General features: G+C 32.0%; 1 protein-coding gene across 4 annotated transcripts in view; it reads left to right on the top strand.

The window, feature by feature from the left end:
- The window catches only part of LOC127719556 (uncharacterized), a 36868-nt gene extending 10905 nt beyond the window's left edge, over positions 1 to 25963 (top strand). For 3 of the 4 annotated variants that reach the window (XM_052225770.1, XM_052225769.1, XM_052225771.1), the window contains exons 3-9: positions 4317 to 4348; positions 8508 to 8617; positions 9497 to 9606; positions 11174 to 11332; positions 13246 to 13345; positions 14082 to 15287; positions 17689 to 25963. In XM_052225770.1, coding sequence (XP_052081730.1) covers positions 8542 to 8617; positions 9497 to 9606; positions 11174 to 11332; positions 13246 to 13345; positions 14082 to 15287; positions 17689 to 24437 — 8400 coding nt within the window. In that variant the 5' untranslated portion in view covers positions 4317 to 4348; positions 8508 to 8541 and the 3' untranslated portion in view covers positions 24438 to 25963. The remainder of the gene's footprint in view (positions 1 to 4316; positions 4349 to 8507; positions 8618 to 9496; positions 9607 to 11173; positions 11333 to 13245; positions 13346 to 14081; positions 15288 to 17688) is intronic. The other variant, XM_052225773.1, reaches the window with a different exon arrangement.
- The last annotated feature ends 294 nt before the right edge of the window (positions 25964 to 26257 follow it).

The following is a 26257-nucleotide window of genomic DNA, read 5'->3' as shown; positions in this document are numbered from 1 at the left end:
GGGCCTCTGTACTTGTTTTCTTAAGGGTTCAGGGTATTCTTAGGGTAAGGTTAGATTTTGTTTAGGTTACAGTTAGATTTTAGGATCTGGATGTTAGTGTTAGGTACTCGAGCTTATTTGATGAGTCTTTTGTAGGCGATACGCGCGACTGGCCTACAAAATTTTAATCCTGGTATCTATGATGAGTTTATTTAGGGTAAGCTAGTGTTAGTCTAGTATAGCTCTATATGGGTTTGGACCCCTAAAGTAAAAGAAGTCCACTCTATTTCCTACATGTATTTTTAACAATAAAGTGAAGTTAGAATAGACTATTTTCATATTACAGACTTTTGACTCTGAAATAATTTTTTGACAGGCTACCTTTTCTGTGGTAGGACATCCTTGTACTTGGTCAAGTAAGAGTAACCCAAATAAGTAAAATCAAACATATAATCGTTGTAATTTTAGGGGAAGTTTACTGTTTTCCGACGATTTTGTCGTGTAAAGAAAGTATGAAGCAGTCAATTTTCCCCAAACATTGTACCGATTGAAAGCTTGATTTTACTTCTTTATGTTGCTCTTACTTGACTTTGTAGCAGGATGTCCTATCGCATAGTGGGTAACCTGTAGAAAAAAAATAAACTTCAGAGTCAAAAGTCAGTAATATGAAAATGGTCTATTAAGAGAAGAATATTACAGTCACCTAAAATATATATTGTTTATCTTTGGAGCTGGTTAACACTTATATAATTCTTGAATACATCTATATAACAAAAACAAGGATGTGGAGGATTTTTACAATGAAGTGCCTTGTAATAGGATACAAATCTGTACTGAAACAGTTAATCACTCCTTTTAAATGACAGTAAAACCTTACTGCGTGTAATTTTGAGCTTTAAGTTTTTATTACATATTTCCTCATTTAAATAGTATTCTTGGTAACAGTTAATAAGGAGATCATCAGACAATAGAGGGCCAGACATTAGACATTGATGGATATTATTGATTGATTTATTGTTGTTTGCTGAACATCCAGTGGTAAATATATCACTCATAATCAGTATGTGAACACATTAAAAATACCTCTTAAAGGTAGCAGGTTGTGAAAAATGATTGGACAGAGATGAAGGCTAGAAATCGTGACTGCCACCAAAATTAAGGGTATATGTTCGATATCAATATATATGGATGAATTTTTGCTCTGCATCATACAGTCCCATAGGCGGATGCAGGGGGGTTGCCCTGGGGTGCCCGGGCCCCCATTATGTGGGAAAAATTTGGTTGATTATATAGGGAATCACTTAAGCATGACTGGAGCGGGCCCCCCTTAGGTCAGTCAGTGGGCCCCCCTTATGAAAAGTTCTGGATCCGCCACTGAGTCCATCTATGTGACTTTTGAAAGAGTTATTGCTTTTATAAGGATTTTATACCCATAGATACCCTCAAGAAATGTTATGACTAAGGATGAAGTCTTTGTGCTGGTCTGACAGTAAAAGATACAAGGGAATGACTATGTACATTGGATATTATAGTGGATTCAATTGTTGTTTGTATAAATCTTGCACTAACAAATAAATATTATGGTTGCATAAAAGTAAACATTTATATCATCAAAAGTGTGACATTGCAAAATATGGAGGTGGAGGCCACTTTATTATTTATATCTTTCTACATACAATGAATGCAGTTTATCAAATTAAACATTATTGTAAAACAGATCAGATCTTACACATGGAGGAACAAAAATTATATAATCAACTTATGATCTTTGTCATTTATAATATACACAATGTACATATGCTGAGATATGGTAATATTGTCAATGAGTCAACATAATCTACCAGAGACTATTAATAACACTTTCTGATTTCTTTTAAGAATAGAAACATGTTTTTTGTTCATTCAATTTCATAATGTTATGTAAGAATGAATATCTTCAATATAATGAAAATTGCTGTGGTTGATCAAAAATGTGATTCTGTTATTTCCAATGGATTATTGCATATCTCACACTTCAAGGTTCAAGGGTCATAATTTAAAATAAAGGACTGTTGGTATGAGGTATGATTAGACAAAAAAATACTATATCTGTTGCTGTTTTCAGTTCCTCTATCATATAAGTTTTAAACCATCATATTTGTTTTGTTTTTACTTAAATCTTGGTTTCTCATTTGAATTGTTTTATTACATTTTGTCATTTCTGGGCCTTTTAAAGCATGGTATTTGGTATGGAATTTGCTCATTGTTGAAGGCTTTACAATGACCTATAGTTTCTTGTTTACATCCACATCATTGTAAAGCTCATTGTTGAAGGCTTTACAGTGACCTGTAGTTTCTTGTTTACATCCACATCATTGTAAAGCTCATTGTTGAAGGCTTTACAGTGACCTATAGTTTCTTGTTTACATCCACATCATTGTAAAGATCATTGTTGAAGGCTTTACAGTGACCTGTAGTTTCTTGTTTACATCCACATCATTGTAAAGCTCATTGTTGAAGGCTTTACAATGACCTGTAGTTTCTTGTTTACATCCACATCATTGTAAAGCTCATTGTTGAAGGCTTTACAGTGACCTATAGTTTCTTGTTTACATCCACATCATTGTAAAGCTCATTGTTGAAGGCTTTACAGTGACCTATAGTTTCTTGTTTACATCTACATCATTGTAAAGCTCATTGTTGAAGGCTTTACAGTGACCTATAGTTTCTTGTTTACATCCACATCATTTGTTCCCTGGTGGATAGTTGCCATCATATTTTTGTCGAGCCTTCGACTTTTGTCAAAAAAGCGAGACATAGCGATCCTACATTCCGTCGTCGTCGGTGGCAGCGGCGTCCACAAATATTCACTCTGTGGTTAAAGTTTTTGAAATTTTAATAACTTTTTTAAACTATCCTGGATTTCTACCAAACTTGGACAGAAGCTTGTTTATGATCATAAGATAGTATCCAGAAGTAAATTTTGTAAAAAAGAAATTCCTGTTTTTCCGTATTTTACTTATAAATGGACTTAGTTTTTCTGCCAGGAAACAAATTACATTCACTCTGTGGTTAAAGTTTTTAAAATTTTAATAACTTTCTCAAACTATCCTGGATTTCTACCAAACTTGGACATAAGCTTGTTTATGATCATAAGATAGTATCCAGAAGTAAATTTAAAAAAAAAAAAATCCTGTTTTTCCGTATTTTACTTATAAATGGACTTAGTTTTTCTGCCAGGAAACATTACATTCACTCTGTGGTTAAAGTTTTTAAAATTTAAATAACTTTCTTAAACTATCCTGGATTTGTACCAAACATGGACAGAAGTTTGTTTATGATCAAAAGCTAGTATCTAGAAAGAAAAATTTTGTACTTGTTTATCCATATTTTACTTATAAATGGACTTAGTTTTTCTTCCAGTTAACATTAGATACAGTCTGCAGTTAAATTTTTTAAAAACATTTATTAGATTCATAAACTCTCCTGGATTTTTACCAAACTTGGACAGAAGCTTCTTACAATAAAAAAATTGTATCGAGAGGAATATTTTTATTAAATTTTTTCCTCATCTCATTTTTGTTGAGCCTGCAATTAACAGCAAAAGTAGGCGAGACACTGGGTTCCGTGGAACCCTTACAAATCTTTATATCATTTTCTGCCTCAAATAACAAACTGCAAAACAATTTCTATTAAATCTTTTCAAAATTATATTACTTATATTTGCTAATAATTATTACTTTTAAATAGGCATTTCAAAAGTCTTCGCAGTCAATAATATTTTCAGTATACATGCAGGCTGAACGCTAACTTGTATGAAAAATTTATTAAGATTCAATTAGTCTGCATGTAGAGGTGAATTAATTGATCTGAAAGCACTGTTACAAGCCTGGACTGTTTGATAGGGTTGTGCTCATGGTTAAGGGTACGACTGCTTCAGGGCAAAAATGATGATGATGTCAGAGAGAGATAGATTTACAAATTATAGGTCATGACTGGATGTGTACCAGTAACAAAAAATAGTCAAGTTAGGAATATAGATTTTAATAAATTAGATATACCATTGTTGGATGAAAAAAAAAGAGTTTGTAGCTGAATATGGTTTGCTCAGACTGTTGTTAAAACTTGAACTTGTGTAAACAAGCCAAAAGTTTATAATAGCAAAATTCAGAAGCATTTTAGTCTGGTCCACTGTTGGATCCGTCCCAGCCTCAGAGAAAATTAAGTTAAATTGATAATGGTAAAACATTTATCTCTACTATTGCAATGCACATGATATCATTTTAAACTAACAACCTCCACAACAAAAATAAACAAACAGTATTTATTTTATGATCATTTGTCTATTTATGTTTCAGGTATGACCAGATTTACCTGTATATAAGAACAGGTAAGAATTTAAATCATTAGTGATAGATATATGGATGTTCTTTAGTCATGTGCCATGGACCATTACATGTCAGTGAACGGAAAGTGTCTGTACGGGTCAAAAGTCAAGTGCTGTGGACCATTTAATTCAATACATACAATAATGGACTGTGATTTGAATTGGGGTATAAAAAAACTAATCCATGTGTTATATGATCTCTGTACTTATACTAACTCATAATAAAAGTATATTTAATGATTTATCAGTTCAGATTTGTGTGATTGCACAGATGTATGAATGACCTATGTGTACTTCTTAATTACTATGATTTAAAGTCAACAAAAATATTCTAAATTAAATTTATGAAAAACCATCTGTCTTACAAACAAGAATAACTCCTGATAACTGGAGAGTTTTATTTAAAATTTAGATTTATTTAAAAAGGACTTACACAAAACATATGCTTGATGACTAGAGACATTCAGTTACAATCAATGCTTTTATTATCTTTAAGATGTTATCGTAACATGAACACAAATTATTTCTACAATAAGACGCATGAGATATTTAAATAAATATACTAGTCATAACAACAGCATGCACAGTGAATATAAGTATAGGTTATAAAAGGAAAAGATTGGTAAAAAGCTATCAGACAGGAACCCACCAATGGAAGTATACAAAATATAGACCATGCAGAGGTTATTATGTGGTTTTCAGTATTGGACATGATTTCTAAATACATGTACATGTATCATGCAAATGAACTCGTACAGACGACAAAACATCATATTCCTTATGCTTAATTCCCTTAGGTGATCTTAGGTTGATGTATAAAATGTTTTAATAAACATGGAAAAAAAGGTGGTGATGTTTAAAAGAGAGTCTTACAGACAGACTACATAGGTGGATCCAGGGGGTGGCCTGGGGGGGCCCGGGCCCCCCTTTTGTGGGAAAAATTTGGTTGATTATATAGGGAATCACTGGAGCATGACTGGAGCGGGCCCCCCCCTTAGGTCAGTCAGCGGGCCCCCCTTATGAAATGTTCTGGATCCGCCACTGGAGTCTAAATACTTTGGATTCATTTATTGTCATGATTGTCATGGGTATAATTTTCTTGTATTTAGGAAAAACTGTATTTTCTTGGATATTTAATTTTTTGGTTATTACAAAAGTCTGCATACATGCCTATAGAAAATTTATACTTCGTTAAACATTTTAATTGTGTACTCACAAAATCAATGCAAAATTGGTATCCCATAAATAATAGTGTATCCAGAGTACAACAAATGTTAATGTTGTAGTCTACATGTATTTTGAAATTTTAGACTTTAAAAAAAAGTTTGTTTCTAATGCTAGAATGTTTTTTACAAAGGGAAACAACTGAAAAAAAAGTATTAAAATAAAGAGATGTGGTACGACTGCATATGAAACAATAATCTACCTGAGACAAAATGACATGAATGCAAGCAATTTTGTGTTTTGACTTCAACACCTTTATTAATAAGGGGATTGTAAAATAAAATTCTGAACAGCTTAAGCACATCAAAACCTCATCCTTCCATATAACATACTGTCCTACATAACAGTTGCCCCTTTTGCCAAGAATTATAAAATTGTAAACAAACTTGACTAACGTATGGTATAATATGATTCATGGGTGATTTATCTTTTTTTATTAATAGGGGTTATATAAGACGGGTCAGATTTTCAATGCCCTTTCTTTACAAATGTATTCAAAATAAAATTCTGAAGGACCTCTGTTAATATGGTTATAATTTATTCTTCTTACTGTCTAAAGGAAGATTGATCTTTCAAAGGCAGGAAAAATTTATATCCATATATATATAAAAGTATGAAAACTATCAAGACTAAAACTAAAAAGCCCTTTTCAAGATTGCAATATTGATCCTTTCTTATTTTTTACTCTTTTCAATTTGAATACAATATCTGTCTAAATGTGTATGTAACATTTAAAGATGAGACTTAACCCTGCAATGATTTCTTGATATTTACATATATATATAAAGTAAGCTCCATTGATCATCATTATACATGTTTTACATTGTAGAAAATAAAAATCAATTCTAATAGAAATCCTGTGAAGCCTAACAGCATACAAGGAATCAGTCTAATCAATTCATTGTACATTATATGTATAACAGATCACTTATTTGTAAGATATATACTGTAGGTTTATTATTATTCATGGTGGTTTTCAGCCGTGCCCCCCCTTATGGAGCAAAATTTATGGTTAATCAGACTTTTTACTGGTTCCACTCCAAACTTTGTCTAGTTTGACTGTTTGGGGGCCCGCAAAATTTTTCTTCATTCTACAAAATTTGGTAAAAAGAAAAATAAATGAATCCCTATAATAATATGTTAAAAATTATCATATGATAAATTGTATGAAATCAGACGGTGTCAACATGATTGCTGTTGAGAAGTCCAATGAAGACAACTGAACATTTATACACATCCTTGGAGTTTTAGTTTATAAATTATGTTCCAAGGCTAAATATTTCAACATACAGGGAAATTGCAAATACTGTCTTTAATCTTGTAAACCATTACATATATAAAGAAAACCTAACATGTACAGAAAGGTTCAGAATATCAAGACCTACATATTACCTATTTTTATCAAAATTGTCAGACAAATGACAATTTTTAACCATTTTTTTGCAATTTCCCCAAAAAAATCTATAAACGGCATGACTCTATTATTGTTAACAATTTTATTATCCAATCACCTAAAGTAATGACAGATAAGGAGGAAAATATCTGTAGAATAAAGTAAATTGATTTTATTACTCAGTTCTTGATATATATTTATATTGATTAATAAACTGAATGGTGTTTTTTAATATTTGCATTTAAAATAACATGTATTTTCTAAAATGGTTTGTTTTCTGAGACATAAAATTTTGGGAATGCTTAGGACCAAACATGTTCATGAGGTTTTATTTTGGGATTACTCTTCTCCCTGAAACTGATTTCCTTTCCTAATCAGATTTCACTGTGAAATTATCAAGAATACAAAAATTGCCCACTTTAAAGTTTATTTTTTTATCTACATTTAATCTTAAATAATGTTCAGGGATTTTGACCTAAATATTTTTCATCTACAACTTGCCAAAATAGAATTTGAAGATAAGCCCAAAAAAAGATTAGAAACAGCCAACAGCAAAGAGATATAGGTCTTTAACTAGAAATTCAAAAGGAGCAGTACTCCTTTAACTGTAGACAAGAGGATCCATTTTATAATGATTAACTGAAAAATAACCTATATATATATATCTAGGGAATTTATCAAACTACACTCAAATTGCTGCTTCTTGTCCGTCTGTACACCTGCTCGTGCATACATCCCAAAATTAATTACTGTTCTCTATCTTCAGTTTGCCTAAAACAAATGTTATTAAACTTATACACATGCAATGTTAATTACCACAAAACTTGGAACAAGTTCAAAATTTGGGTGCTGTCACTTTTACCGTACTCGAATTATGCCCCTTTATAAATGGGAAAATTGCTGAATTTTTCATTTCAGTTCTCTATCTTTAGTTTGCCTCAACCAAATATTAAGAAACTTATATACAATGCTTATTACCATAAAACACAGATCAAGTTTGAATTTGGGTGGCATCACTTTTACACTTCTCTAGTTATGTCCCTTTATAACGTTATATGCAAGGGGGAGCATCATCTGTGTCCCATGGACACATTCTCTATTTATTTTGTATTTTTGTTAAATTCATAATAGTGTAATAAATTGTACAGTGAGTTGTGGGGGGGGGGTCTTATTTCATGATGTGATTGGTCGTAAATCCTGTACAGCTCGCTTAAGACATTTTATGGTAAAAATAAGGAGATGTGGTATGATTGCCAATGAGACTAACTATCCACCAAGGTTTAAATGAAGTGGATGTAAGCAATTATAGGCAACCGTACTGTATGTGTTTTAGTCAGTTTTGAGAACAGCAATATCTTATTGGTGTGTACCAGTTAATCAAATTTCCTTTCTGAAGTATAAATTACATAGCGCATTCTGGGTAAATACTTAGAATTATGAAACTTTCTGTGATAAATTGTGACTTTTTAGAAAGGAGTGTCTATGACTACCTCAACATACAAATTAAAAAAAACGTTTGTAAATATATTTTTTATTAATTTGCAGATTGATTCTTTATTGACATATCAAGGTCTACAGAATGGAAGTCCCAAGTCACATAGCACCCCCTGATGGGATAGAGTTCAGAGTATCAGAGATTGATCCAACACAAATTGGTAAGTAACATTAAGTCACATAGCTCCCCCTGGTGGGATAGAGTTTGGAGATTGAAATAATTCAGATGGGTAAGTTTGTCATGGTAACCAGGCCTTTCGGTCATAAAACTTTACTCATTACTCAGAGTACAAAAATACTACTAAACCCAGTATTTAGTGTGGTTGATATCTGAGTCTGAGAATGATATTCATACTTATCTATTTGTTTGTCTTTAAGGCATGTAAGTACCAAGTCACATAGCTCCCCCTGATTGGATAGAGTTCAGAGTATCAGAGATTGATATGAAACGAGTAATTGGTCAAGGTAATCAGTCCATCCTGAAATATAACCTTAAAAAATAAGAGATTGATTTATCTTCTGTTTAGGCCTGTTTCAGTTGTATGTAGTCCCTTTTAAGGAAAAACAATGGGAAGTTATCTGGCAGGAGTAAATATTTGACCAAATATCATGATTTGTATAAGATGTCTTAATTTTAAATAAAACAAGATCCAAATTGTAATGTCTCACTTTTAAACTTACTTGTATCTATGCATAGATATACAATATAGAATAACCATTCCCCCTGTTTTGGAGTATTAACAGGGTATGCACAACGCAATTAAAATAATATAAAAGAGTTTCATTTAACTGGTCATTGTCTCACCTGCAAGGAAGTTATAGTAGCTTTGAGATTATTTTTCTGTGCCCCCTCAGTCATGGCCTATAGACTTGCAAAAAATTTTCTGTAGTTTACGTGTTAAATGAAGTCATTTTGATTTCAACATAAGCAATATACTTGTACAACACATATATTATATTGAATTTAGAGGACCTCTTTACTGCAAACTATATAACTCTCAACCATGCTTCTGTATATGGGTAATTTTATGTATTTGTAGGAACCTGGTCTACCAAGAGGATACTGAGGGAGACATTTTTAGGACCATTTGTCGGTGAAATAATCCGAGATAGTGATGAGAGTACAGTTAGCTACAGATTTGCTTGGGAGGTTGGTTTTTTATACGCCCGTTTACGGGACGTATTATGGTATACCGTCTGTCCGTCTGTCCGTCCGTCCGTCTGTCCGTCTGTCCATCCGTCGTCAACATGTCGGACATTAACTCAAATACGCTTTAACCAATTTGCATAAAACTTTGGTGAATTGTTTATATCTATTGACGTGAGCTCCCTTTCCTTTTTTATAAATTTTAGATTTCACGCTTCCGAGTAATGGGGTTTTATTCATTAAAAAAATGGGGATTTTCCAGTTTTCGGACAATAACTCAAGAATGCTTTCAACAACTTGCAAGAAATTGTGGTGAATTGTTAATATCTAACTCAAACTCTCAAAAACTCAAAAATGCTTTCAGCAGTTCTTATGAAACTTTGGTGAATTGTTTATATCTATTGATGTAAGCTCCCTTTAGAATTTTATAAATTTTACATTTTACATTTCTGAGTTATGGGGTTTTATTCATTAAAAAATGGGGATGATCCAGTTTTCGGACAATAACTCAAAAATGCTGTCAGCAATTCTCATGAAACTTTGGTGAATTGTGTATATCTATTGATGTAAGCTCCCTTTTGATTTTCATAAATTTCTAATATGACATTGAGAATTAATTGAACTTTAGTTGTTTATAGTCTGACAACAGATTTACTAAGTATTGCACAACAGCACAGTGTATTGCACAACAGCAAGAAATCTTTAATTGAATATAAATTCAATTCATATAACCAATTTCAAGTTCTTTGACTACATTTATTCAGAAACCTATAATATGTCAAATATTTAATTACAATCCAAATTCAGGCCTGTATCAAGCTTGAATATTGTGTCCATTTTTGCCCCAACTGTTCAGGGTTGGACCTCTGCGGGCGTATCCATCTGCGCTCAGCGAAGCAGTTTATTTTTTAAAACATAATGCACAGTGTTTAAACATGGAATATTAAACTGAAAACATATTATAATTTATACCAGTGTAAATACAATGACGCTGCAACTGATATACTTATATTTTCTTCTCTGAGTTTTCAATCAGACTGAATTACATTTGTTGTTCTAAAAATCTTAATTCAAATTCAGCAATAGAAAAGTTTCTTATACTAAGAGTCAAAATTTATTTTACCCATATGTTGTATACCGTAGGAACAATAATATTTGTGGGTTTAAACTTTGGTGGTTTTGTCCCTAATTTTATTTCATGGGGATTAAATTTCCTTTTTTCCAGTATATGAAAAATAATATTGTATGTTAAAATTTCGTTTGGGGTTTTATTTTTTATTTTATGATAATGGCTATCTACGAATAAACGAAATAAAATGTCCAACAAAAATTTCTGCTTTGACAGTATTTGAAAGATGAAAAATTGAATACTACAATTTGTTATAAAGCAGATTATTTTAGGGTTATGCTTAGTTTAGGTTTAGAGAAAGGGTTAGTTTAGTATAACCTTATATGAGCTGTGTCCCATAAAGTAGATGAAGGCCCCACCTGGAGCCTCTAGTTGTTTTTTCATCATAATCATAATATCAAACAGATACAAATTATAATTACAAATGACTTTCTCTTGTAGATATTTAATTTGGAGAATGGTGAATATTTATACACGATAAATTCTACAGATCCAAATCATGGTAACTGGATGAGATATGTAAACTGTGCCAGATATCTGGAGGAACAAAACTTAGTCTCTGTGCAGAAAGATATGGAGATGTTTTATAAAGCTATAAAGGTAAGGCTGTCAGGAAATAGACGTTCTTTCATTATATAAGTTCCAGTTGGAATAAATGTTACAATATTTGTTACTAATGTAATAAAGGGTATAGAATATTTGTTAAGAACAGATATTATGGCATTGTTTATTAAAAAGTTTCCAGGATAACTTCTTTAAGGCAGAATAAATATACGTAGACAAGGGGACAGCAGAAAACAGACAACCAGACTTTCAAATGTCCAAAAAACTACAGAAAACTAAGATTGAGCAATAAGAAACCTACCCAAACCCAATGATGAACTTTGGAAATGCTTTGGAAAGGTCACAAGCTGCTTCATTGGTGTTACCTGTCATTTCATTCCAATTTAAATACATTGACACATCATATTTGGTGCTAACAAATCATTGAATAGGAGATTTGTGAATATATATTGTTTAATTCTAAGACATTACCAAAAACATAAACTAACCGCATCACACAAACAAACAATAACAAAAAAGGAAACATTTTGACATTAATTGTAAAATATTTGTGTTTTGTTTGTTAACAGAAGCAGTGAGTAAAAATAAAATGATATAAACACAGTATGTGAAAATTCTTTAGACTTTTATTTGATGATTTCAGCAAATACCACTACATTGACAACAACACTTAAGTAAACTGCATATTAAGTGTTGTTGTCAATCTAGTGGTATTTGATCTTTTTATCTGACAACCCTGAATACCATGTAGTATCCACTTAAGGGAACTCTACCAGCACAAAACATAGAAGGGTTGGTTCAGCAGCTCTTTATTTATTGATTTCAGCAAATGTAAAAAAAAATGAGTTCCCAGATGTTCCTATTTTAATTTCTACTAGTCCAAAGTCTCACTTCAAAGTTTTAATAGATTTAAAGGGAAGTATACTATTTTATTCTCAAATGAAAGGTTCATTAGACTTTCCTTGTAAATGTCCTTACACATGAATTGATAACATCTGACCTTTTCCTTTTTTAACATATGTTGAAGTTTGAATGTAATTCCATGATATCTTTTCATATTGAAAGTTTTTTTAATGTTTTTTTACATAGACAGTATTTTTTCACTGTAAGAAATTACAAAATTTATTTGTACAAGCTTTAGAAACAGCAAGAAAAGCTAGACTCACCAAGCTTTTCTCCTGTTTGGTAGCGAGAATATTGTTTTATCATGCAATTTAACATTTACGCATAAAAGTATATGTTTTTCATTTCCCAACAGTTGCATTTGTTTTTGAATAAAATCAACACGACTTAAAAGTGGACAGCAATGAGGACCCAAAAATTTTGAAAATAACCATTCGCTCACAACATAAGTAGGATACCAGGAGACTATACCCAAATACTGTATGTTTATCCCTTCATAATATCTGTACACCTGTATTTGTATAGTAGAAAGGTCGATTGCAAGATAACTATACAATATATGTACATTGTTGTATAAAATTTATTTGTACGAGCTTAAGTAACAGAACAAGCTCCATTTTCCCTGTTTCGTAGTGAGTACAAACACATTTTATATTTTCGATAATATACATAAGTTGTTTTTATCCTGTAATTTACATCCGGCACTTGAATCTTTAGTTCTTTAAATCTAAATAGTTGTCTCTGATTTTTGATCGAAATAGTTTAAATGTGGCCACGAAGAGAATCCCAAAATGAACTGTTACGCAAAAAGAAATACTCACATTACCGTTTGAGCGGGGTAACAGGAGACTTTATTTGTACAAGTACGAATAAAGCAAAAATTTATTACTGTAGCTGTTATTTGTACAATAGTTGGCTGATTGCAGGATAAATATGTTCATTTATATATTATTCTGTGGATTAAGTCTTCTGTTTCTTCTTTTGATGCATTTGCTTGGTATTTTCTCTTAAATATAAGTGATGTTTTATTGGGTTTTTTTTTACAGGATATAGAACCAGGGGAGGAGCTATTAACATGGTATCAACCATTCAAAAAACGTAGAAAGAAGAAAATGAGGTCACCACTGAAGTCACCAGACAGACCAGGTATAAGATATGATAAACAGTACAGAATGTAGTCAAATTTAGGTATTGAATGTTGCATATAAACAACAAAAAGGAAGATTTTAGAAGTTAAAAAAAGTTGTTCAATCAAGCAACAAGCAAACAAATCCTGAATCTTATCAGTAGTTGTCCTAGTCTCTATATTCCTGACAATAATGAGGGTGTCAATGGGGGTTTATAGAATAGAGAATAATCGGCAAAAAATATAAAGAATAGAGAAAAATGGACCAAAAAATATAAAGAATAGAGAAAAATGGACCAAAAAAAATTACGAATAAAGAATAATGAGGTGCTATAATATAAAGAATAGGGAATAATGGACAAAAAGAATAAGGAATAAAAAAAAATGGCCTAAAAAATTAAAGAATACAGAAATAAAGGCCCCCCCATCCAGACCTTCAATAATGCTATATCATTGTCCACTGTCTTCAAATTACCTGAATATTTATAAAGAAATGAATGTTGAAATTTTGTAAAATAATGTTTTTTTCTGGATTGTGAATTAAATGTTCTGGACTGTAAAGAAAATGATCTCCCCTTTGAGTAGATAGTCATTTGATCAATAAAACCCATTAGAAAAATAATGATTATATATGTGTGCAGAATTGTGTTGTTTCACTACAAATATTCTTCTCCATTCTTCACATTCATGTATCTTAATATATATATATATACATGATATAGTGAATGAGTTATATATGATATTTTTCTATTTCAGTGAAAATAACAGAATTTGAACCTGAGAAAGAAGTTGATGCTTCCCCAGAGGAAACTACAACTCACACTTCTGAAGATGGAGTTGTATTAGGGAAAAGGCATAGGGTAAAGAAAAAGATGTACGATGATATCATTTTAATGTCTGATCTAATTCCAAAACGAAGACGGAGATCCAAAGCTGAAATCATAGCAGACAAAGAAGCTGCTGAAAGAAATGAGGCAATGCTTGATGATTTGTCTGATGGTGTTCCTAAGAAAAGGAGGAAGAAAAAGAAGAGTTTAGTGGAAGGAGAACTCAAAAGTGATCAGCCAGTGTCAGGTGAAAGTAAATCTCCAGCTAATCTTGCTGGCCAAAAAACAAAAGGGAGGAAAAAATCAACAGAGCTAATTGTAATAAACAGAAGTGGAGTAGTTGACAGTCCTTCAGACTTAGAATCTTCTACTTCATCTGAGAGTTTTAAGCACACAAAAGGAGATGCATTGGTTTCAAGACCTAAAACAACTGAAGAAAAGAGACAACTAGCTGAAATAGAGGCTTCATGGACATATCCCAACCACAATCAGGAATACCAATTTGAACATTTACAAAGTTATGCTGTTATTAAAAATGGGAGACGATTTTATAAATGTGATATATGTGCAGGGATATATAGACATACATTCAGTTTAAAGCGTCATTATTTAAGAAACCATATTAACTGCAGATACTTAAGCAAGGCAGACTTAGCAAATTGTTTAGTAGTTCCAGCTCAGCAATGGCTTGACATTAAGCATGCTAATGAGGAATCCTCGTTAAATCAATGTTTGGCTAAATTAGCAAGCGGAACATCTCTGTTGGAGAGCTATGGTGATCAGAGTGGTGTAAATACACCTGGACTTTACCGATGTTGTATATGTAACAAACTCTTTGATGTTCTACAAACTCTTACAGAACACACACAAGATCATCCCGCCACTCCTGACCAGAAATTCTTTGGCTGCGACCAGTGTAAGATGAGATTTACTTTCCATCAGAATTTGTTAAGGCACAAGCTTGTCCATGAAGATAGTCGACAAAAGATTAAGAAGAAGAAAGATAAAAACCCTCCGGCCATCATGGGTCACTTTAATCAGAATGATATCCATGGAAAACCATACAAATGCAGGCTGTGTCCAATGAAGTTCAAATATCAGTCAAACTTAGAAAAGCATCACCAAATCCATACATGTAAGTTAAATGCCAATGATACATGTATGATAAATGTCATTAATACATTTGTTTGTATGTTTATTTTTGGTATTTTCCCATATCATCAAGTTACTTGTCATTTATGGGCAAATCTGTATTTCACATTGTTTTTCCATTAAGGGAGCTACCATTTGATTTTTAGGGGGGGGGGGGATGAGCAACTTGGCAAAAAAAAAAAAAGGCAGGATGACAATTTATGTAAAAAAATGCAGGATAAACTAATAAAAAAAATGCAGGACCGAATAGAGTGGAAAATAAAAAGGCAGGACAGAGATTACAACTAAAAAAATGCAGGACAAAATTTTTCATCCTAGCCCCCCCCCCCCCATAAAAATCAAATGGTACCTCCCTAAATATACAGATTTTTATCCCCCCCCACAGTAGGCAATCGGGACATTAAGAATCACTCTTGCCAGTCCTTCTGTCTGTCCTTCCCATTTTCGTTTCTGCACTCTAACTGAAGTTTTAATCATCCAAATTTTATATAAATCATACACATTGCTAAGAAACACAACATGCAGACATAGTTTAAATTTGGGTAGTGAGTCATTTACAATTTTAAGAGTTATGCCTCTTTTTTAACTTGGAAAATTGCAAATTTTTGCAAATGTTTTCTTTTGTGCACTCTAACTTAAATTTGTCTAATGCAAATTTTGTGAAACTCAGACACAGTGCTATGAACCACAACACACAGACAGAGTGTGAATTTTGGCAGTATGTCATTAACCTTTCTAGTGTTATGTCCCTTTATAACTTGGTAAAACCAGAAAAAAAATTGTATAGGCATGTTTTGACCTTCCAAAACTAAAGATTTTAAACATGTTAAAGGGTTGTAAAAATAATTACTTGTTTAAGTAAATTTTAGAAGGTTAAGGGAAGAGTATTCAAACCTTGAACATGTTGAAAGGAAATCTTAAATCCTACAAATTTATTTATACAAATAAATATTATTTACATTCATGACTTGCATAAGTATTTCCTGACTGTCAAAGAAAACATCAAAATCGCTTCAATAGGTGATTACTGAAATTTTCAAATCACAAAAATAAGTGAAAATAAAATCATTTGTTTAAGGGCATACACTACAGTAGCAAGGGCAAATTGACTACATGAATTTGAAAGTATATATTTGCAAATGAAAACAAACATGTTGTTTATTTAATCACACAAAATTTAAAGCAATTGAAGACTGTTTACTTCTCTATCATCAATAATATATGACAGTATTTCATACAGCATTTTGATGTACGGCAGGAATAGCTGCCCAACGATGTTTAGGTTTTATTTTGACTTAAGAAAGGACAGTTTGACATGTTTATGTTTGGCACTTCAATAGGGGTAAATTTCAAACTAAACTGCCTGTTGTGCACAAATGGAAAAATTAGACATTTACAATCCCTTATAAACAGCAGTATACATGTATGTAAATTGCTAATTAAAGTACTGTAAATTCAGAAATTATTGCAAGGTTTTTATTAATGGGAATAATGCCACTGGATGAGTATGGCAATAATAAGAACTTGCATTATGATATCTGTTGCATGTATATGTATGCAGATTTTTCTGAAATTGCAATAATTAATCTCGCATTGGTGTCCATTCATAAAAAATCGCAATAATAAATGCACGCAATAATTTCTGAATTTACAGTAAGTAAAATTAGAAAATGAGGATAGTACTTCAAACTGTTTTAATATGACCTATACTGTTTCTACTTTAAAAAGACTATTAGGCATGTCATGGTAATCATTTTATGATTTAAATTAAAAATCAAAGTTGATTCTGAAGATTAATGAGATTTAAGAGCAAAACAAATGTACAAATTGACTTCAAAAAACATTCCCAGACTTTAAATTCTCCCTCATGAATTCGTCCGAATTTAAAACATTTCTATACTAAATACATGGCTAAATAAGAGACAAGTCATAATTTAGGTTTGTTTGCTCGCAGTAACTTTCTTATTTTCTCAGCGAAACAACATTTAATATCTTGTAAACATTTTACAAATTACAAAAATATACCACAATTCCATCTATATACATTCACAATGTCCTCTAAATACATATCAATACAAACATAACTGTAATATATTATGCAGAGCTTAACGTTAACTTCGTCTATCAAAGTTACTGGAGCACATCGATAATAATCAAACGTAATCAGGACTTATATATGCCTATAAAACCCCACCCGTACTACCGCCCTCGAAATATTCCTGCAGAAAACAACAGTAACATCAGACCACTTCTGATTTACATACTAGCCAAACTTGTACCACAAGTCTAAAGATAGAAATAGAATAGGGAAATTCCAAATATAACGGAATAGAAATAAATTACTTTTCCTAAATTATCATTTATTTTTTTTTTGTATTTTTCAGCTGACAGACCATATGATTGTTCCATATGTGGAAAGACCTTCCCTAATGAAACCAACCTGAAAAAACACATGGTGATTCACGTTGGCAGTACTGTCCATTGTAAATACTGTATACAGAAATTCAGTCATGTTGGAACGTTACGTAAACATATCCGTCTTGAACATCCAATTAAACACAAGGAGAGAATGCTTAACTTGCTAAAAAATCGGGACCAAGGAGCCACAGAAGCCGCCGTGAAATTACGTAAATTATTAAAACAGCTAAGAGATTTACAGGAGACTCCACTGGAGGAATTGTCTGATAGTAAAGAGGAAGACTGTAATATTGATGAAAGGATTAATACTAAAAGTGAAGGTAAATTTCTGGCTGACCAGGGTCAAGGTTCAAGGTTCAAATTTGCTTGTGTTGTTTGCAAGAAAAGATTTTCTGCATATGTTAACATGTGTCGACACAGGAGAATGGCACATAGAGATTATAAAGAGACTGCAAGTTCTAAAAATGATGAAAAATCAACACTAATACCAAACATGTTAGTAGTTCAGATTGATGAGAAATCAAAAACAATGTTTAAAACTGAGAAATCTAGCTTGAGATTAAAAGAACCTGAAAAAAAGAAAATGGAAGAGGAAGTCATAAACGAAACGCCAGAATCTATTCAAGAGTTTTATGCAAATGTGGCATCAAATATTGCCGACAATTTAAACAGTTACATAGATGGTGGACTTGACTCTCTAAGTAATTATAAATCTTACATCAATATAGACAACTATGATGCAGAACCAGAAGTAAAACAGGAAGAAGGAAGTAGTGATGAAAAGGCAGATGTCAAATGGGAACAGTTTAATTTCCCACCAAATTACAATTCAAAATTGATCTATGAGAATTTTCAATATATTGAACAAAAGTATGAAGATGAGATGAAAGCAGGTTTAGAGAATAAAATAGATAAATCTGTGTTTGATGATCTAGCACCTGCTTTATGTACAAGAAGGAGGAGTTCTTCTGAATGGATTGCATTGGCTGAATTTAGTAAAAATGATAGTAACCATGGCGACAGTCCGCTGATAAAGGAATATGGGGAAAACAAACAGAGCATTGATAACAGTGTGAAAGATAATGAAGAAAAAGAGCAAAGAGATAAACCCGTTGAATATGTAAAAAATGATAACAGTACAGAGAAAATAAGTGAGGCTGAAGTTTCCATAGACAGTACTGTTGAAAAGGAAGATGGTAAAATGTCTTCTGAAAAATCAGATAATACTAATGGAAATGAAAAAGACGAAGATAAAAATGCAAAGGAAACGGAAGAAGATAAAATGTCTCCTGAAAAGTCAAACAATACAAATGACCCCACTGTAGAATGTCTTTTATCAGAAAATGTGACAGTTACTGTCAGTGGCAATTCAAATGAAAACATATGTTTACAAAATAAAGATAAATCGGAGGAGATGGGCAGTGTAGATTGTGAGATTGTTATAAAACATAGTGCTGATAAAGAAGAAGATAAGTCTTCAAATTTGTGTCTGACTGCTATGAAAGATTGTTCTGAAGAGACAGAAAGTAGTAAATGTCTGGATGAATCGGTAAAGAGCAAGGCTTTTCTTACTCCAGATGTTCAAGAAGATACTATCAGTACATGTGATGGACAACATTGTGAAAAGGGATTTGAAGACACTTACCATGGAGAAACTGAATTGTCTAGGACAGTTTTGGACAGACTTGAAGGCGATGAAGTAAAAGAAGGATCTGAAAAAAATGGCCAGGAAGACTGTGCAATATCTCTGTGCAGTGTTCAGGCAGTCTCTAAAATATCAGAACAAACAAGTCTGGTAACACATGAAACATCTGAACACAATACTAAATCTTGTGAAGAGAGCAGTCCAACAGCCTGTGATGAATCACTGAAGTCTAGTGTCAATGCTCATCAGGGAGAGTCAGAACAAAATAAACAGACAGGACATAAACAAAATGGACAAACAAAACCTGAATCAATAAAATATTTTAATAAAAAACCTGGTGATGCCATAAAACATGCCGATTTATTCTTGATAGATATACAGAGACAAGGTCAAATGTTTAATGGTCAGGGGTTATCAAACGTTAAACTAATAAGTAAAGGAATGATGGAAACTAAACAAGATAGTATTACAAGGAAGGAGGACATAAGAACAGAGGAAAATTGTACACAGGTAAAACCTGGCATAAAGAGTGAATTAAATAGTTTAGTATGTGATGGAAAGGGAGATAATTCACTCAAAGTGAATCAAGAATTAAAGCAACAATTTTCAAACAAAGGTAATTCACTCAAAGTGAATCAGGAATTAAAGCAACAATATTCAAACAAAGATAATTCACTCAAAGTGAATCAAGAATTAAAGCAACAATATTCAAATGAAGATAATTCACCTGAAGTGAATCAGGAATTAAAGCAACATTATTCAGAGGAAGATAATTTAGATTTTGAACAATGTCTTCAGTTAATTGACGATAAAGATGAAAATAAAACAGAATTTCTTGAAACCAAAGAGGATACATTAAACTGTGATATGTGTCCAACCAATTGTTTAACAGAAAAATCTTTAGACAAGAAATCCACAGTAGGAAAAGAAAATGAAACGGCTGTCTTGAATTTAGAGAAAACTGAACCAGAACTTAATTTGACTCTTGGTGGTGCTTATAAACTTGATGCTAGTCAGCTAATTCAAAAATTAGCAAAAGAAGTTGAAAAAGCACAAAACACTTCTAATGGTCCGATAGATGACATTAATTTAAAAACATTAGCCCATATTGCTGATGCCCTGAAAGAGACCAGAGATTCTGAAAGATTTTCCATTCCAACTGTTGTTAATGACATCATGCAAAGCAATGAAATGAAAATGCCTGATGGTAAAAGTAGCAAACCTATTAGGGAAAATAAGCTAGATGAAGCAACGCAGGAAACATTAGATATGAAATCTAAGGTTAAATTTGAAGGAACAGATATAGATAGCAATGTTTGTAAGCAGAGAGAAAATAATGACCATGTAGCAACAAAGAAGAATGAACTTACAAGTGGAAGCATTATCAGTGAAAGTTCTGGAGTTATGTCCCTTGAACTGTTCACCGACTCAGAAAATGAGTCTGATGATATTTTTACTGGATTAGCTTTGTCAAAGAAAAATTCTACAAATAATGGAGAGGAAATGAAATTATTTGATACATGTGATGACAACGAATACACAGAACATAGTCCATTCCATGATTATGAACAGATACAGTTCGGAAAACATGGGATAATATTTTATGTTTGTTCCGTTTGTAAAAAACAGTTTGAAGATGGAGACCGACTTCTCAGACATCAATGGAAAAAACACCCTTCCATTTATTGCCATTATTTGCAAGTAGAACAAGGACATGAAATTGAATATTTGTTTTATTCTAAGCCTTGTAATAGAGGTGTACTAGGAGTCACTGGAAAGGCATTAGAAAGTGTTGGTGATCGGGGAACTTACAACTGTACACGTTGCCTAGGAACATTTAAAAGCGTGGATAGATTGAGGATTCATATAATTAACTGTGCTCCTAAAGTAGAGGGATCAGAATCGTCAGAAAATAAACCCAAATATAAGAAAAGATATCGTAAACATCATAAAGTGTTAATTAAGAATGAAGTCAGTTCTCCTGTGAAAATGAAGAAAGATACTTCAGTTTCTACTGATGTCAGATCTTATGACACTGTGTCTAAACCAAAAAAGCAGTATTTGATTGGTACAAAAAATTTAAAAACTTTTAAGATACCAGAAAAGATGGAGTTCGATCCTTTGAAGATCATTCGAAGGAAAAAAAGTGCAGAAATGGCTTATAATCCATTAAATCATATACGACGTAGAGAGCTGACGGAAATTTTAGATACACATCAGTGTAGAGGTTGTGGTGTAAAATTTAATTCTATATCATTATTGGAGAGACATGTGAAGAAATGTGATGGCAAGGACAAATTTAAGGATTTGAAGGTCATGAAATCCAGTGTGAATGACACATTTCACCAAAAACTTAAGCATACTTGCTTATATTGTAATCGTGGATTTTCTTATCCAAAAACACTTATGAATCATTACAAAGCATTTTGTTTAGTGAAAAAAGATAAAGTTTCTAAAGGGTTACTAACAGAGAATGACAAACAGCAAGAATCGGCAATGATGACGAAACTTAAACAACAAGAAGAAGACCGATGTTTCACAGACATTCCAGAGGAAAATGTCCAAGGAAAGAAGGGTTGGCCAAGAGGGATGAAAAGAAAATGGAGAAGGAAAAATCATTGCTGGACATATATTAAGAAGAGAAAGCCATCCACAGAAGAAACGAAAAATGACAAAATATCAGAAGAATCTAAAATTGATCATGCTGATAATGAAAATGAAGAAAAAGAATCATTGCAATGTAATTTGGAGTCAAATAAAGGCAAGAATAATAAATCTATACCTAAATCTGATTCTGTTACACCTAAGAAGTCTGTTAGTAAGATGAATTTACATTCAGAAAGTCCTAAGAAAGCTAGCAATAAAACTTATTCAGGTTCTGTTACTCCCAAAAAATCTAGCAGCAAAATTAAGTCAGGTTCAGAAACTTCAAAGAAGGATACTTGTAAGATTAATTCAGATTTGGTTACAGAAAACAAATTTTGCGATAAGAATAATCCAGAGTCATTGACTCCCAAAAAGAAAGCTGGCAGCAAGATAATTACAAATTCCTTATCTCCAAAGAAATATAACATTGTCAATCAAAAGACTGAAAAACAAACATCAGCGCAATCAGCACAAAAACTGAAAGGTACCAACAGTCCTTTATCATCTAAGAAAAAGCTAATTGATCAAAATGCAGAAGTTCGTCAAAAAAGGAAATATATTAAAAAGAAAATATTTACATTTGATGATGTCAAAAAGGTTCGTAAAATAAGAAAGAGTTCTGACGAGTCTATCAAGTCAGTTATAGATAGTGTTGCAAAATGTGACAATGTTGCCATGGAAACAGGAGCAAAATGTGATGACATTACAGTGGAAACAACAGCAAAAAGTCAGGTTGTAAAAAATAGTATAATAAAAAGGAAAAAGAAAGTTATGAAGGAATGTGACAATACAAAAAGTTATAACAACACTCAAGTGGTTGAAGAACCTGAAACAAAGAAGAGAAAATTGTCAGTAAAAAGCGTGAAGAGTGGTAAATTAAATTTATTTGAAGCTAGAATAAAGATGAAGTGTAAAAACTCACCTTCAAAGTCAAAAATGGTTAAACACACAAAAACACCAGAACCATCTAAGGGAATTAACTCAGTTAAAAGTTTAGAAAAAAAATCAAACAACAAAAGTAAGCCAAAAGTTCTATTTCATCCACAAAAAAGATTGAAAAAAATTAAAAGGGAACTTTCACAAAAACTTGAACTTGAAATGAAACAGCATAATGTATCAGTAGAAAATGAGGATAATTCTAGTATGCAGAAAAAATGGATGGAGATAAAATCAGATTTGACAAAAAACATAGAAACTGTTTTACAAAATGTGTCAGTTGACCTTGGAATTCCTATTTCACATGTTATTGATCATGAATTTCAGAACAGTTTAACGAAACAGCAAAGAATGAAGATGAAAACGAAGTTGAATGAAATTGGATTGCAATTATTTTCTGTTATCGAAAAGCAATGTAACAAGCCAAAACCGAGGAAATTATCAAAAAATAATGCAATGTTGAAATCAAATCAAAATCTTAATACTGAAGGCAATACAGACATTAAACAAGATAATCTAACAAAACAAGACATTAATCAGTCACAAGACACTGACTGTATTGTTTCAGAAAATTCTGGTCGTGAAACAACAGAGCCTTCAAGTGATGAAATGGGTTCAGGTAAAGAAACAGAGACAACAACTGCCCCAAAAACTTCTCAAAAGAAAACATTAATAAAGACCAATTCTAATCATGTAAAAGTGAGTAAAGGTAGTGTAAAAAATTCTCCAAAGAAAGGCATAACAAAAGAGGAGGATCTTGACAATGCTGGGAATAAACTGAATATATCTAAAGCTTCATCCAAGAAAAATATTCCAGATAAACCTCTGACATTGGCCACTGTCAAAACAGTGCCATCTGAGAAGGGAAATTTATTGCTGATAAAGAAAAAAAGTCTTAATGTAATAGTTTCACCAGACAAAGTGGTGACAGCAAAGTCAAATCAATTATTTCAAGGTCATGATGACCTGGATACAAACAAAACTAAGCATACTTTGAGTCCTAAATCAAATGAAAAAAATCTGGGAAATCTTGCAGACAAACAAAATTCTGAAAATCCTCAAAACAAAGACAGTAGTGCATTACAGAAGGAATTAAGTCTTCCAACAAATAATGTCAACACAATTCCAATATGTAAAAGTGATTTGAATATTAGTCCAAAGAAGTGTGGTAATCTGGGCACATCTTACAAATCCAAATCAGAGTTTCCTCCCTTTAAGTCAACACCTTCAAGTGAGGATGGCACAATACCGAAGAAAAAAGTCCCTATTTACAACCAAGAAATAAATACAAAAACAGTGGATAAGAAAGACACAACTGCTAAAACTCCACAAGCAAAAACTATTTTTCTGAAAGCTGTTGATAGTGATCTGAAGAGGAGACTTGAACTAGCCGGGCATATTCCATATACAAAGAGAAAACCAGACATAAAAATAGTGCAATGGAATACTAAAAAACAGACAGGGAATCAGTCAAGTGACAAGTCATGAAAGGGAACAGTTATGACAATAGAATTTGTATTGAAACTTGTCTAAAATGAGAGCAACATAATAATGCAGAATTTAAAAATTAATGTCATTAATTTTAATAAGAGGGTTAACCATGGTTTTTCAAGGTTGAATTGTTTACCCCTGTCAATGACAGACATATTATGGTATATCGTTGGCGAGTACTGGTTGAGGCCTTATGTGCTGACAGGCATGAATAGGATGAGTGAGTGAGTGAGATGTCCATCCATCAATCTGGTATAATTATGTCATACTCAAGGAGCCTATAAATGAATTCCTTCAATTTTTATCAATTACATGTATTAAGAATAGTGGTCTTGGAGCACTGTATACTTTTTGATATGTTTTCGCTTCTGTTGTTCAAGAGTAATGGGACTTTAAACTTCCAAAACAAAGTTATTTTTCAAATGATGCACCCTAAACTCAATGGTTTGCTTCAGTCTTAAGACACATTCTTTAAGGAGAAGGAAACAAAATTATAATATTATTATTGACAGAATAAATTACTTGTTAAAATATTAATGAAATCGTCCACGAGAATAAACAGGTATACGATGTCTACTTTCAACCATTGATTGCTCTTCGTTGCTGGGAACCTGTCTTAGAAAATTAAACAACTCTATTTGAACATTGCCCAGTGATAATTTCAGATAAACAGTGAAATGTTTTACATGTTTTAAGTTAACATAAAGACATATTAGGGAAGAGGCATTTGAATTTCTCTGAAAAAATTTTATTTTGGAATTTAAATTGACGATTAATGTAAACCTGCTTAGTCGGTTGTGTACTTCAATGTTAAAAATCAATTTTGGTAGATAATATAACATGAAATGAAATATTTTTGGTGTTTGTAGAAAAAATATTTGGGTCATGTTGGTTGTTTTTTGTTTTGTTTTTTTTTGCATTTAAAACTTGTATTATGTATTACTGTATGTATGTTGAACGAAAAATTAAGATGTATACATATTACTATTGTAAATTCAGAAATTATTGCGAGGTTTTTATTAATATGAATAACACGACTTCTTGAGTATCGCAAAAATAAGAACTCGCATTCTGATATCAAATACATATATCTGTACGTAGCTTTTCCTGAAATCGCAATAATCAAACTCGCATTTTTGTTAATTCTTCAAAAATCGCAATAATAAATGCACGCAATAATTTCTGAATTTACAGTAGATGTACTGTGTATGATTTACTTGCAATCACTGATCAAATGATGACAACAAATTGTGTATATTTCCTGATTATACAACATGCACAAGGTAGAAGATATTTTGAAGTTGTCTTACCTGTGACCTTTTCATGTGACATGTACATTAGTTGTTCTTGGCATATTTATGGTTAAATAACTTCTGTAAATTCAGAAATTATTTCAAGGTTTTTATTAATGCAAATAATAGGACTAGGTGAATATCACATTAATAAGAACTTGCATTCTCAAATATAATGCATATATCTGTATGCAGATTTTCATGAAAATGCAATGATTAATCTCACACTTTTGTCTAAAATCGCAATAATAAATGCACACAATAATTTCTGATATAACAGTATTGTGATCGAAACATTTCATAATTTGTTTTGAAATATTCCATTAGTAGGCATTACAAAATACCAAATAACTTCATTCACATCTTATCATCTATATGTAAATTTCTTATAATTTAAAGTAAGTGTCAGGAGGTTTTGATGCCAAATATTGATAAATAGAGAATATTATATGGCTTTTTCAATATCACATCCATATCAACATGATCAACCCATGACACCAATCCAAGAGCTCTGCTCAATGGATT

The sequence above is a fragment of the Mytilus californianus genome, unplaced genomic scaffold (genome assembly GCF_021869535.1).
Source record: "Mytilus californianus isolate M0D057914Y unplaced genomic scaffold, xbMytCali1.0.p SCAF_11, whole genome shotgun sequence".
Classification (NCBI taxonomy): domain Eukaryota; kingdom Metazoa; phylum Mollusca; class Bivalvia; order Mytilida; family Mytilidae; genus Mytilus; species Mytilus californianus.
The sequence above is the reverse complement of the archived record's forward strand: the minus strand, read 5'-3'. Positions and strand labels throughout refer to the sequence as shown.